Genomic DNA, 11,614 nt, shown 5'->3' on the forward strand with positions numbered 1-11,614 from the left:
AGGATGCAAGGAGGAAGAATTTGGTATTTTGGGGACAAGATGGTAAGATTTGGTTGACTGAAACAGGAGCTCCGCTTGCTACCAACTTTGGGAAAGGCGGAATGAAGAAGTTAGTGGATGACATGGCTGCGCGTACTTCTTATGTGACAGCTAGAGGAGATGCTTCTGCATATGGAGTTCAGATTGAGAAGGGATCAGAGAATCAGTCAGCATTATGGACTTATGCTATGGAGACTGCAAACAAGGGAAAATTTCAGCAAACTATTTTGACTAGTGCAGGCTCTAGCATCAGATCTGAGACAGGTTGGGATTCGCCTATTGACAAGTACTCTATTTATGCCTACTTGGCTAAGTCTCAGGGAGCAGATGTACTTGTTGAGGAGAAGCGTAAGAGGGATGAAGAAAATCCAAGTGCAGCTAAAAAGACTAGAGGGGGTGAGTTTGTTACTCCACCTACTACAGGACCGTCTTTGAGACGAGAGCCAGAACGACAGATGGAAGATGCTCAAAAGAGAGAAAAGAGGCAAGAGCCTAGAGAGAGAAAATAGCCAGGGTTTAGATTGTTGTCTGATATTGAGACATCTACAGACATGAAGAAAATCTTTAATGACAAGATACTTGGCAGTGAGGTGACTTTTACTATTTCTGAGGTTTTGGGCATCTCGAAAAGAGAGTTTCAAGATCAGTTTCAAGAGGTCTTGAAGAGGAAAAGACATACATTGCCTACTACTGATACACAGGGAGTTTTGATTGGGGAGTTGGATGAGGATGAGGATGAGGTTATGGTTGAGAATGCTTCTGTTTTTCCGCAGATAGAGAAGAGGGTTCAGCCTATGCATTATGCTGAAACTGATGAGCCTGTCTTGATACCGCGTAGTCACTTTTCGCGGAACCATTGGGCTAGGGCAACTACAGAGACGATGGTAAAAATTGGAGAGAAACAGGTGCCTTATGTTGCTTTGGTGGATCATGGTTCAGAGATTAATCTCATAGTTCGTGGAGTTTATGAGAGTAATAGATGGCCTATGGATGTAGAGCATGGGTGGCGTATGAGAGCTGCCAACAACACTGCAGGTGATTTGTATGCTGCCTGTCCTAGTGTCAGGGTTTCTATTGGAGATGTAGAGGAGGATTTCCATTTCTTTGTGCAGGATTCATGCTCTTATCCCATAATTCTTGGACAGCCATTCATCACAGAGATGCGCATGGAAACAAAGGTAATGGATGATGGATCTGCTTATGCACGGATTCGCAGTAAAGATGGCATGAGAGCAGTTCAGTTTATGACTGTGTGTGTGAACCATGTTAGAAACAGGGATACTCTTAGAGATGCAACTTTGCCCACTGTGTGAGGGATTCGGGTTTTCATTAGGTACCGCCGTTTCGCGAGACGATGGTGGTACAAAGCAGAGGAGATTGGAGTTCTCGCCTCCTGGTAGTAGTGTTTTCTCCTCCGGTTTTGTTGGGATTTCAGCAAACAGTTCAATGAGTTATCAGAAGACTTCTAAGTTGCCTAGAGCTGCCAGGCAGTACATATGCAGGAAGAAGAAAATTTGAAAAAATGCAGGAATTTTAGAGGATGATGAGCACATAGATGGGATGTATGACAGTATGATTTGTGCAGATATGATGTCAGAGATGGAACATATGCTGAAAGCTGATATGCAGAGTTGTCACAGTAATGTATTAGTGCAATCCCTGGACATGTTTCATGAAATTGCAGATTTTGTGTCATAGATTGAGTCAGAGGCTGAGGTGACTCAGCAAAAAGTATTGAGTGTTGAAGAAATTCAGCAAACAGAGTTTCCAGCTGATTATGATCAGCTTACAGAGACACAGAGGGCTGAAAACTTTCAGCCAACAGAGTTTACTACTGAAATATTTCAGCATCCAGAGTTTAGGGCTGTTCCTATGCAGTCCATAGAGCAGAGGGCTGAGGATATTCAATCATTGGAGTATAGAATTGCTTATTTACAGCAAGATTTGAGTAATGCAGAGGATCATAATGAAGCCAGGGTTGACACGAAATACAAGATTGTGGATAAGAAGGTGAAGCTGGTACTTGTACCGCTTCCACCTGACAGTGATCAGCAAATAGAGAGGGCTGCCAAACAGCCAATTTTGAGGAATCCAGAGCATAGTATGTGTTTCAGAACCAGACATCTTCCTGCCATATTGAGCTACAGACCCTTCCATTTTTCAAAATTTCCCCTGATTTTCCAAAACCCAATCCCACCTTTGTTTCATTGAGATCCCAAAGCCCACGGGTATGCCTAGAAGTCTGAATACTTTACCTGTTTCAATCTCCTTACACCCTGCAGCCAGGAGCCAGCCAGGACAATGACTGATTAGTGTTTTAATTTCTGTTTTGTTTGGATTGATAATAGAACCAGAAGCCTTGCAAAAGGTTTGCAAGCAGTTCCAAAAAGCTACTAATGAAACTGGATCATTATTTACCGTGCTATTTGTATCATCAGCAAACTAGTTGAGTACCATGTCTTTGTTGTTAGGGAGTTTAATCCCTTTAATGTTGCCTTTATCAATCTCTGCTTGAATGAGCCAACCCAGTGAATCAACTGCAATGGCAAACAAAAGGGGAGCAAGAGGACAGCCCTGCCTGATGGATCTTCTAAAAGGAAAGGAATCAGTCATCTCCCCATTAATGGCAATTCTTGTGGAGGCATTACCAAAAAGCCTACTGGCATACTTGATGAACTTTCTACCCAGCCCCATATCATGGAGGGATTGGAGGATAAAATCCCATTCTAACCTATCGTAAGCTTTGTCAAAATCAATCTTGAAGAACACAAAGTGTTGGTTGGATTTTTGGGCATGTTTAATGTCTTCCCACAGGGCAATTATTGAGTCTACGATATATCTCCCTTTAATGAACCCTTTTTGTTCTTTTCTTATCCAGTTATCTAGATGATTAGATAGCCTTCTAGCTATGGCTTTGGCAAAAACCTTATATGCTGATGTGAGACATGTGATGGCTCTCCAATTGGCTAGGAGTTCTTTTTCATCTATCTTATGGATTAGTTTGACTACTCCTTTATTGATTATGTGGGGTAAGGCTCCAAATTTCAGGGATTCTCTCCATACCATGAGAAGGGGGTGAATAAGAGAATCTTTGAATTCTTTGAAGAATTCATTTGGAAGGCCATCAAGCCGTGGGCTTTTTCTTGATGCTAGAGAGTCAATGGTGCCACTGATCTCAATAGTTGATAGCTCCCCATCAAGAATCTCAGCCAAGCTTGGAGTGACAACCTTCTTCCTGACCATTGCTATCTTAGCCTTGGCAGTTGTCTCTTCTTGTGAACTCTTTCTAGAGGAGCTAAACATTTTAGAGAAAAATTCCTTAGCTATAAGGAGATTCTCTCCATTGTTTTGGGCATGTGTGCCATCTTCCCTTCTCAACAATGGGATGGAGTCTCTATCCTTTTTCCTTTTAAGGACTTGGAACATGTCTTTGGTGGGTTTGTCTGCTTTGCCAGCCCACCGTTGCCTAGTGAAGAGTTGTATGTCCATAGCTTCTTTTTCTTCAACAGATCTAAGTTCTTGTTTGATTCTGACTAGGTCAGGCTGTAATTGGGTCTCCCCAGCCTCTATCTTGATCTCCAAAGATTTATACACTGAGTATTGTCTAGCTCTATGATCCCTAGTCTGCTGTACTTTTTTATTTTTGACTTCCCTAAAAAATTGTTGAGTGTCTTTAATGGCTTTAGCCCATGAATGAGCTGGGGAGACTGTTTGCCAGAAGACCATTGCCTAGATTCCTTTGATAATGTCCCTAACTATTTTGTTTTGAAATAGTCTGGGGTCAGTATGAAACCAACCACCTTTTATTATTTGGGATGAGTTAGAGAGGACTAGCTGAATAGGCTTATGGTCAGACATGACTATGTTATCAAGAGCTTTAACTTTGAGATTAACAAAAGAGGCCAACAGACCTGCAGATATGTAAAATCTATCAAGTCTAGCCTTTCGGAGATAAACTCCACTTTGATTGTTACTCCATGTGAATCCTAGTTGCTCACTGACATCAGTTAGCCCATGATAGGCTTTAGTTACCAGCCACTTACACTTTTTAGTTCCTGCAATACATGTTCATTTTTCCAAATATTTGTCTTTTGTTGATTCCACCATATTGAAGTCCTCTGCAATGATAATGGGGCAATTGATGACCTATAATGAATCCCACAACCTGCCTCTTTCAGCAGAAATATTAGGGGTATATACTGAGACAATAGCAAATTCATCCTAATTTTAAAAAGGACTGCAACCCAGTTATTCTCTGTATCAATCATAACCTTACTTATTTGATCCTTAATTTTAATGGAGACACCTATGCATGTCCCCCCCCTCCTATTGGTGTGGTTTGTCATATACCATTCATACTCCTTAGACACTGCCTACAGGTTTTTGAGTAGAGGAGGACCTGACACTCTTATTTCCTGTAGGCAAATAACATCAGGGTAAATGGCACTAACTTTAAGCCATTCCTTGAATGTAGTTGCCCTTTTGGGGTCAGTCAACCCCTTGATGTTATAGAACACAATTTTAAGTTTATTCATTTAACAAAACTATGTTTTTTTTTTGTTTCCCTTTCTTCTGAGGACCCTTTGTTTGACCAAATGGGTTGCTAGCACTTTGTCCTACACTTGAGTATCTCCTTTTGGAGTTTTGTAGACTCCCTCCCTCTTTGGTTGGGCTCTCAGCAGGGATAGGACTGAGAGGAAGTTCTCCTCTCATTGGAAGTTCCTCTTTCTTTGCCTGAGTAAATTCTGCATCTTCATTCTATTCATTGAGGTCAATGTTTAAGTTTTCTGTATGTTTATAGTTTTTATTTGTTTGGTTTGCCTGCCTTTTGTTTTCATCCTGAGTTTCTTCAACTATGACATCATCAGAGTCTGACTCTATTGGAGCAGTCTCTCTTTTTTTACTAGTTTCCCCCTTTTCACTATTCCCTGCTAGTACATCCTCTAAGTTCATGAGAAGGGGGGAGTATCTGTTATTGTAGGTGTTTTTACCCTTGCTATTATTGTTTTGTTTCTGGGTTGACTAATTCTTGCTTTTTCCCTTCCTGTTAACCGATTGGAAACCATCATCTTGTGGGTTATCGGTTTTTGGAGGGGAGTTCTCATTGTTGGGTTCTGGGCTCTCTTTAGCTTTCCATTCAGGGCAATTTCGAATGAAGTGTCCCGTTTTGAGACACTTGAAGCAAGCATTTGGAAGATTCTTGTAAAGGACAGGTTGGTCCTTTACAAAGTTGCCCTTTGAATCAGTAATCAGCAATGAATCTATTAGGGTTTTGCTAAGGTCAATCTCTATGAGTAGTTGAGGATGCCACCGCGGGTTAATATCCGTGTATGGCCTTTGTCCTAACAGTCTATCTAGGGGAGCAGCTAGGGTTTTCAAGAAGGGATATAGGTTCAACGGAAGGTTTGGGAATTCGACCCAAATCGGAACACAACTCGGTTTAGGACTAGAGGGGTCGAACTCAGGAGTCCATTTGAAGAGGGACAATGGTGAGCTCCGTAGCATCCATTGTCCATGGCTTAATAGGGTTAGGGCTGCTTGCTCACTCTCAAAGACGAAAAAGAAATAGTTGTTTGGGAGGTATTGAATAACCAGGGGTTTCCCACCTAGTGGTTCCCAATTCAGCTTGACCCAGTTTCTGAGAAATTCCATGGGGGAGCGTGCCCCATGACATAGACCAATAAGTGCTCTAGATTGATAGGACATTGTGTAATTCTTAAACTCCAAAGCAGGTACTGAGAGACAAATTTTTTTACCTGGCATACCTGTTGAATTTTTTGGCTGCCTAGATTCCAGGGGCACTTTGGGGGGAGTGGTGGTGTCTTGCAGACCTTTTTGAGCTCCTGCTTGAGCTTGATGTTCGCCTCGTTGACGAAATCCCTGCTGACCTCTAGGAGTTGAAATGTTGTCTGCTCCTTCAGCTTCTTGGAGGCTCTCCCTTTGGTTTGCGGGGCTTCTACTATCAAATCCTGCCAGTTGTTCTGCAGAACTTCCCAGGTGGACGGCTCCATTTCCAAAGGACAGTCCGTCTCCACCTCCTCCTGAATATTGGCTTGCATATTGCCCAATAGGTTCGAGATGCCCTTGGCTTGCATATTGAGCAGAGAGACCATTGAACAATGGATTATCCAGTATTTTGCCGAAGGCTCTTTGTAGGGAGCCCGCCATGTCAGGATCATGATGAAATAGAGAAGGGGTTGTCGTCTGCATGATAGGCACAGACATGGTGCCAAACTGTGGCAAAGCATGGGAGGAGCTCTGAGCCAGCATCCCGAGAGGCTATCATTGTTGGATCAGCTTATCTTCCGTTTGTTTCCATTAAATTTTATTAGCTTAAAAAAAAACAATCCTTTTTGTGTTTTTCTTTCTTTTCATATGTTGGGCAGCCCGTCAAATTTCCGTATATGTAGTACCGTCTCCCTAATGAATCCATTATCGAAAATTGGGCCCGTCAAATTTCCGTATATGTAGTACCGTCTCCCTAACGTATCGATTTATCGAAAATTGGGGTTTTGAATATGGTAGTGCGAGTCTGTGCGTGGATCTCTTGTGAGGGTCTAACATTTACCAGACGTCAAACAGGCTTCTTTACCGACTGCCAATATAAAGATAACGAGTTCGACACGTTGATACCATTAACGGGGCAACGCGCAAAACCGCATCAACTGGATCAATCATCAGATCACCCTGAACTACCTCTGGCCAACGAGTATGGCAGCAGACCTAATTGCACTTTATTGGGCGGCTGCGTGTGCGGTGCTGTTCTTGCTGCTGCAGGTCTTCGAGTGGGGGGCACGAGGGCGGGGTGGCGGAGCTGCCCCGCTCCCACCCGGCAGCCGGGGGCTGCCGGTGGTGGGGGAGACGGCGGACTTCCTGCGTTGCATGAGGGAGAACCGACCGCAGGACTTTGTCAAAACCCGGCGGAGGAAGTACGGCGAGGGCGCGTCGGTGTTCTGGACGTCCCTGTTCCTGGAGCGCACGGTGGTGATGGGGGGCCCCGATGCCACGCGCTTTCTGCTGTGCAGTGAAGGCAAGCTGGTGCGGGACACGTTGCCCAACTCCGTGCTGAGCGTTCTTGGGCGCAGCTCCGTTGTGGCGCAGGCCAGCGGCGGCGCGCAGCACCGGCGGCTGCGGCGGCTGCTCATGGGCGGCCTGTGCCCGCAGGCGCTGCGCGGGTGCGTGCAGCGGGTGGACCTCCTCACACGCCGCCATTTCCAGGAGCGCTGGCCGGCCGCCGGAGCCCGCATCTGGTCGCTGTACGAGCTGGTGAAGGCCCACGCGCTGGGAGTGGCGACGGAACTGTTCATGGGCGAGGGGTGTGAGGCCGCGGGCGTGCAGAACTCGGAGCTGGACGGCCTCTTCCGGACGCTCTTCGCGGGCCTGCTCACCATCCCGCTGTATCTTCCCGGCACGAGATACTACAAGGCCCGGCGAGCCCGCGCTCGTCTCGGCGCTCTCCTGCAGCGCGTGGTCGAGCGGCGCATGGCGGCGCTGGCCTCCTCCACCGCCCCCGACGACCTTCTCTCGGCCATTCTGCTCGCCACCGACGAGCGGGGCCGCCCTCTCACCCCCGACGAGACCATCGACAACCTCATCACCCTCATCTTCTCCGGCCACGATACCAACACCTCCACCCTCTCCCTGGCCTGCCGCTTCCTCGCCAATAATCCCGCCTGCTACCAGCGCCTCCGCCAAGGTCTAGCTCCTGTCCTTCTAGTGTAGATGGCATGTGAATTTTTGTCTACCGAAGGTAGAAACCGCACACAAGCCTCCCGGGCGTGCTGCCATGCCGGCTTTTCTACAACGCTTTAGGACACGAAAATGACACATGTTTTCTCTCACGAGCCTCGGATTAGGTTGTCGTTCCAGAACCTCATAATTACAAATACTTAATTAGTTAAGGCTTTACCATAGCCGGAATAGAATGCTGTTTTCTGTTAGCACTGCCTCAGAATGTCGCACTGCAAGTTAATTAATTCCTGGTTCAGCACCCGAGAGCCCCTGCTGACTGTAACCTAGCTTCACAAAATCTATCGTTCATGCCTTTCCAGAGCATCAGGAGATCGCACGTGCTAAAGGTCCGAGCAATGACATGATTGACACGCTCACTTGGGAGGATCTTCAGAAGATGAAATACACATGGTGCGTTGTCCAAGAGACATTGAGACTTGAACCTACAACACATTGGTCCTGCAAAGTGTCGATTGTAGACTTCGAATACGGCGGGTTTAGAATACCCCAGGGATGGAAGGTGAGTTGTAATTGTTGTGAAAACACTTGGATTTGGTTTCTAGAAAACGATCGAATCTTATCTGGTGATGTAAAATGTTTTGAAACATTGAACCCTAAATATAATCACTTGGATTTGGTTTCTAGAAAACGATCGAATCTTATCTGGTGATGTAAAATGTTTTGAAACATTGAACCCTAAATATAATCTCGATGGCTGCTCATTATATGCTATTGTGGACTCTACTTTGTGCAGATATTGCACAACTTGTGTGAGACCAACCTCGACGAGAAATACTTCCCCGAGCCTCTCCAATTTGACCCGTCGCGGTTCATGGCCGACTCATCTACGTCTGTGGCACCTTACGTCTTCTCGCCCTTTGGAGGTGGCGCCCACATGTGTCAGGGCATCGACTTTGCCAAGATGTTCATCCTCGTCTTCTTCCACCACCTCACAATGAATTATGATTGGGAAATGGAGAACCCGAACGAAAGGGTTCGTAGAGACCCAATGCCTGTTCCTGCTAACGGCTTTCCTCTTATTGTCACACCGAGATCAAGCAAGGCATAATACTATATTTTCTATGCTATATGCCGCATGTGGCATGCTACTGATCATCGAAGGATAACTCACGCAATGGCCTTTGAAAGTATATGTAGTGCATCGATAACAAACAAGAAAGCCGGTCTCTATTTATTAATCCAATAACATCTTTGTATGTTTGTCCTGCTTGAATATTTTCATCTAAATGTTGATGTTTACTCTTGAAAGTTGCATGTGTGCTTTGTTTAGACCACCCAACAAGAGTGGTGAGTTGACGTAGAGATTGTGCAACTAAGAGAGATTTTATAGCAAAGCAAGGATTAGAATGAGCAGTTGACACAAGGTTGGTATAGCATTTTCTTGGTCGAATGGGCATAGGAAAATTGAGATATGTATTATATTTCATGAGATTGACGTGGGCAATCATCCAATGATAGTTGACAATTAAGAGAAACAGATTAAAAACTAGTCTACAATTTCTACAATTTTGCAGGGCAGCTAGAGGATTTAAGTATGTTTAGAGCCTAAATTTGGGTTGTTGCAGGCGTTATAAGATGTTGTGTTGTTTATATCACTCTACTTGCATTCCTGAGAATTAGTAAGACAAAGGTCCTAAATTAGTAATAGCAAAGGCAACGCAAAGCTCCTTTACTAGGTTTGGTGGTTGGTGAATAGAACCTTTAGACAACACAAAGGAATTAACCTTATGCGACCATAAATGTGGAGTCTGCTTTAGGTTGTCAAGCAAAAAATATAAATAGGATCTTCAAAAGATGAGAAGTGTAGGGAAGAGGACCTAGCTATAGAAGAACGCGATGAACTACAAAAGATAGTGGAAAAGTGCACAAAACAAGACATCCTCTAGCCTTTCACACTAAAGGGAATCACTACAAGGGGTACACTTACAGAGATAAAAAATAGAGCCTTTCAAAGAGAAGGGAATCAATACGAGGGGTGCACTTAGAGAGATCGAAAAGAGAGCACACTCATTTTCTAATGTGATGTGTATTAAATTATTGAAATATGTTGAGTAAGGTGGTTGCCAAGATCATTTGCACACTCATTAAGGGGACTATTATTGCAAGTGGAGGGTGGTGTAAAATTAGAAGGGATTGTTATTATGAGAAGTTACATTAGCGTTTGTATCAGCATGTGAGAGGGGCATATCAAAGCCCTATCAAAGGGTAAAGATAGCAATAGTAGCAAAGAAGGTATTGCAAAAAGTAAATCTAATTTAAGTGATAACATTAGAGCAATTGCAATAGTACTAGAGTTGGCTGGTGGCAAGGATATTGTACTATCAATCGCTAGTACGAATTGCTAGAAATTCAATGCATTAAAAACTATCCAATAGATTTGATAATTTGGTTCACCATACACTTCTCTTTATTGGATAGGACCCAAGGAGCATGAAGTAGTTGCACACGACATTTAGAGCTCGTTTGTGGCCAAAGCACCTCCATCTTCCCACCTCCTTTAAATCCATTTATGCCCCTAGGGTGTCTCTTTCCTATGATACAATCCCATAGCAAGGTGCCAACATTCTTGAAAATATGCATGGGACCTAATCTCAAAATAGGTTCAATATGGCAGCTCGTGGAAAATTGAAAACCATTGCACTCTACTTGGAAGCAACTTTTCATGGAGCATCTTTCACTCATATCAGCTTTGGGAATTCATTCATGTGGGAGGTCATCCAAGGAGTCCCACTCTCAAATCATGGCCCTCTGGCAAAATGGATTGGATGATCATGAATCCATGGATAGTAATGCATCGATGATGATAATAATAACATATATGAAGGAGGGCCATGCAAATAACTAGAGTGTTGAGTTACTTCTAAGGTCCTTAATGTGGATACATGCAGCCTACCAACATGGTAGGTTGATAGGTCACTAGACAATGAAGGTGGGGAAGATAAAGAGGATACCATTCTCTCTCTCTCTCTCTCTCTCTCTCTCTCTCTCTCTCTCTCTCTCTCTCTCTCTCTCTCTCTCTTCTTTGTGTTGTAATGCAGATTTAACAACGCTTGCAACACCACCTTAGATATGTTGAGTGTCATAGGAGCCTTTCCTCTAGATGTGGATAGTGTTGTTGGACTTGTAGAGGGACCAAACGAGGCTTACTTCTTGCACTTCACCCAAGCCATAAGAGTGTGACAAGTGGTTGCCCCCACTGCCTACAGCATTGGCAAGAATAACCTTGATAATATATGTTAGCACTTTGGTATTGTATGATAAGCTAGTATTATCATCATTGATGATCAGTGTAGGGTTACTAGCAATTGGCCTCTTCCACCATGGGCTTTTTCATGAGCAAAATCCTAACTACCCTAAGATAATTACATGTAGTAATAATGTAAACGCCCCGAACAACGTAGTATGCTTAACAATTATGATATTTGCTTGTTTTCGAGATTTAATATAAAAGAGAATGAACACTTAAAGTTGAAAATGAAAATTACTCACAAAATTAGAGCCATAAAAATGTAAAAGTAATGGAGACAAGATTGAGGGTTGAAGATGGGCAACCCCCCCCCGAAGGAATGTATTTCTGCTCAACCCAAGTCCCTTAGGGAAGAGCTCAGTTACAATCAACCTGAGAGTGAGAAGAAGTAATTCTCACTCTCACAAGATCATGCAAAGATGTACAAACACACATGCATTATCTATTATGCAATGATAAGAACTGATTTCTTTACAATATGAGAGAAGAAAAAAGGGGAATTCAGCCTTTCTCCATCGTTGATCAGCAGTACAGGGATAGAGCTTGCTTCTTGTAGCTAAAATGGAAGAAAGAGCT

General features: G+C 43.9%; 1 protein-coding gene across 1 annotated transcript; it reads left to right on the forward strand.

The window, feature by feature from the left end:
* The first annotated feature begins 6,584 nt into the window (after nucleotides 1-6,584).
* LOC148028996 (cytochrome P450 716B1-like) lies at nucleotides 6,585-9,007 on the forward strand. Its single transcript, XM_087688640.1, has 3 exons — nucleotides 6,585-7,735; nucleotides 8,091-8,290; nucleotides 8,525-9,007. The coding sequence occupies exons 1-3, from the start codon at nucleotides 6,751-6,753 to the stop codon at nucleotides 8,837-8,839; spliced, it is 1,500 nt and encodes a 499-aa protein (XP_087544766.1). The 5' UTR covers nucleotides 6,585-6,750; the 3' UTR covers nucleotides 8,840-9,007.
* Nucleotides 9,008-11,614: the final 2,607 nt, after the last annotated feature.

The sequence above is a fragment of the Lygodium microphyllum genome, chromosome 11, assembly GCF_053477565.2.
Source record: "Lygodium microphyllum isolate KBCC chromosome 11, Lygodium_microphyllum_v1.1.10, whole genome shotgun sequence".
In the NCBI taxonomy this organism is placed as follows: domain Eukaryota; kingdom Viridiplantae; phylum Streptophyta; class Polypodiopsida; order Schizaeales; family Lygodiaceae; genus Lygodium; species Lygodium microphyllum.